The 2,761-nt window shown below is 41.9% G+C and overlaps 1 protein-coding gene across 1 annotated transcript; it reads left to right on the top strand.

The window, feature by feature from the left end:
* Positions 1-674: 674 nt before the first annotated feature.
* Positions 675-2,468, top strand: LOC133701507 (pectinesterase-like). Its single transcript, XM_062125444.1, has 2 exons — positions 675-1,650; positions 1,774-2,468. The coding sequence occupies exons 1-2, from the start codon at positions 675-677 to the stop codon at positions 2,466-2,468; spliced, it is 1,671 nt and encodes a 556-aa protein (XP_061981428.1).
* Positions 2,469-2,761: the final 293 nt, after the last annotated feature.

Raw genomic sequence — 2,761 nt, 5'->3', positions numbered from 1 at the left:
ATTTTCTTTCAAATTCAAATTCTGTCCCTTTTCTATTATAAGAATTCAAATCCTAAATCACTCAATTGGGGAATTAAACTACAGGTTCATTGCAGCATATATGGACAAAATAAAAATATAAAAAGCATCTCAGATAAAGAATAAAGAAATTGCATCGAAAGGTGTTGAAAAACTTTTCCAAAGATAGCAATAGAAAATTAATGCTCGGTAATGGCTAGGGTGGGTGGGATATAGAAAGGGGTTGGAAAACTTATCTTGATTAATTGGTCAAGTCAGACGCATACTAAAAAGAGTAAAAGAAGCTGGCCTGTTTATCTCAATGGTTTGCAGTTTGCCCTAAGTTTAGCATGCATGGTGCAATAAACAGCTTCTTCCTTTACATTCGCCGATGTTTCCTTATCTTCCATGATAAAGCTAAGTGAAAAAATGGCTACCATTCGATAATTTCACGTCCATTTCATGCAAAAAGCCCACAATATACGGAAAATCGTAGCTTACAGAAACCCCACCAAGATAATTCACTGTATTTAAGCAGGACAAAGGGAGGATATCTCTTCCATTGTAGTTTTTTCTTTTTGGATTTTGTGCTCCTTTCCATTGGCACAGAATCCTGGAGGAAATTAAGGTTTGAAAACTAACCTTGTAAGAATTGATTAGTTAATCAGCAAAAAAAAATGCTTGGAAAAGTAATTGTTTCGGGGGTTTCCCTGATCCTTGTTGTGGGGGTGATCATTGGCGTGGTGGTTACTGTTAATCGCAGCAATGGATCCAATGATACAGAGAGCTTGTCACCTCAAATGAAGGCTGTTAGCGCACTATGCCAGCCTACTTATTACAAAGAGGCTTGCACTAACACCCTCAGTGCCCTGAACTCTACCGATCCCAAAGAACTAATCAAAGGAGGCATATTAGCTATCTCTGCTTCATTGAAGAATTCTTTCAACGTGACTGATGATCTCGTAGCCAAGACCGATAACGCAAGCCGTGACAAAATGGCCTTGAATGACTGCAAAGAGTTATTGCAAAATGCTTCTGAAAGCCTTGAGGACACATTGTCAAAGGTAGGTGAAATTGATTTACTTTCACTATCAAACCGTACAGACGATTTTCGAACATGGTTGAGTTCAATTATTGGATACCAAGAAATGTGCTTAGATGGTTTTGAGAATGGCAGCTCCTTGAGGGATCAAGTGCAAAAAAGCACGGACTACGGAAGCGAACTTACAGACAACGTCTTGAATATCCTTGCCGGGCTTTCACAAGTTCTGAATTCCTTGGGACTCAAGCTCAATATTCCCAGCACCTCTCGTCAACTTCTTCAAGCTGATGGTTTTCCCACTTGGATGTCTGCTTCTGACCGTAAGCTTTTGGCCTCACGCCGAAATGGTGGGGTTAGACCTAATGCAGTTGTGGCCCAGGATGGTAGTGGGCAATTCAAGACCATCAGCGCAGCACTTGCCGCATATCCTAAGAACCTCAAGGGCCGATATGTTATCTATGTTAAGGCAGGAACCTATCGTGAGTATGTGGTTGTAGCCAAGGACCAACCCAACGTGTTCATCTATGGTGATGGATCCAGGAAGACCATTGTCACTGGAAACAAGAATTTTGCAAAAGATGGCCTTGGCACCTGGAAAACTGCTACATTTAGTGAGTGCAACATCCAACTCATGGACTAGTTAAAAGTTTCTTGTCGTCTAATTGGCATATATTATCTAATTTGAGTTGTTTTTTGTTTGAATTCCTGATTATATGTTTTCATTGTTGGTGCAGTTGTTGAGGCAAATGGATTCATCGCCAAGTCCATTGGATTTACCAACACCGCCGGTCCTGATGGTCACCAGGCTGTTGCAATCCGAACTAATTCTGATATGTCAGCATTCTACAACTGCAGGTTTGATGGCTATCAAGACACGGTGTTGTACCAAGCTGGGCGCCAGTTCTACCGCAATTGTGTCCTTTCAGGCACCGTAGATTTCCTATTTGGTTACGGATCAGCGGTGATCCAAAACTCCTTGATCATTGTCCGAAGGCCAAATCCAAATCAATTCAACACGGTGACTGCAGATGGCAGGAAAGAGAGGGGTCAGCCCGGAGGAGTTGTCATTCATAACTGCAGGATCGTCCCTGAGCAGAAGCTTGTCCCCGAGAGGCTCAAGATCAAGACATACTTGGGCAGGCCATGGAAGGCATACTCGAGGACTGTTGTGATGGAGTCAAAGTTAGCAGACTTCATTCAGCCAGATGGATGGGCACCATGGAGTGGAAACCAATTTCTTGACACTCTCTACTATGCCGAGTATGCCAACGCTGGCCCTGGTGCGGCAACTAACAGGAGGGTCAGGTGGAAAACTCTCCATTTCCTCAAGAGGAGTGAAGCTCTTCAATTCACTGTTGGTACATTCCTTCAGGGTGGCCAATGGATTAAAAACAACGGAATTCCAGTCTTGATGGGCCTGAGAAAATGAGAGGGAGCAGCATGTTTGCGTTACAGCTTCAGAAAGTGAAAGCATAATCTCAAAGTACGAAGGACCCGTACAAGGTGGAAACACCAAGTTTCTTGTTTCTTGTCTCTCAACGCTCTCTGTGTTCAATGAATGGTACATAATTTACTTCAATGCAAAGTGATCAGTTTTCGAACATGAGAAGACATCAATTTCGGTGTGCGCGCGTGTCTGTTAAAAGATGCAAGGGTGTATTAGTATTTTTATTTTTATGTTTTAAAAATATTTTTTTAAAAATTAAATATTTTTGTTGATGT

Source organism: Populus nigra, chromosome 8 (assembly GCF_951802175.1).
Source record: "Populus nigra chromosome 8, ddPopNigr1.1, whole genome shotgun sequence".
NCBI classification, from domain to species: domain Eukaryota; kingdom Viridiplantae; phylum Streptophyta; class Magnoliopsida; order Malpighiales; family Salicaceae; genus Populus; species Populus nigra.
The sequence above is the reverse complement of the archived record's forward strand: the minus strand, read 5'-3'. Positions and strand labels throughout refer to the sequence as shown.

Coding starts and splice junctions, on each gene's coding strand:
- LOC133701507 (XM_062125444.1), top strand. CDS start 675: ATGCTTGGAAAAGTAATTGTTTCGGGGGTTTCCCTGATCCTTGTTGTG. Junction 1,651..1,773: donor CTGGAAAACTGCTACATTTA/GTGAGTGCAACA, acceptor TTGTTGGTGCAG/TTGTTGAGGCAAATGGATTC.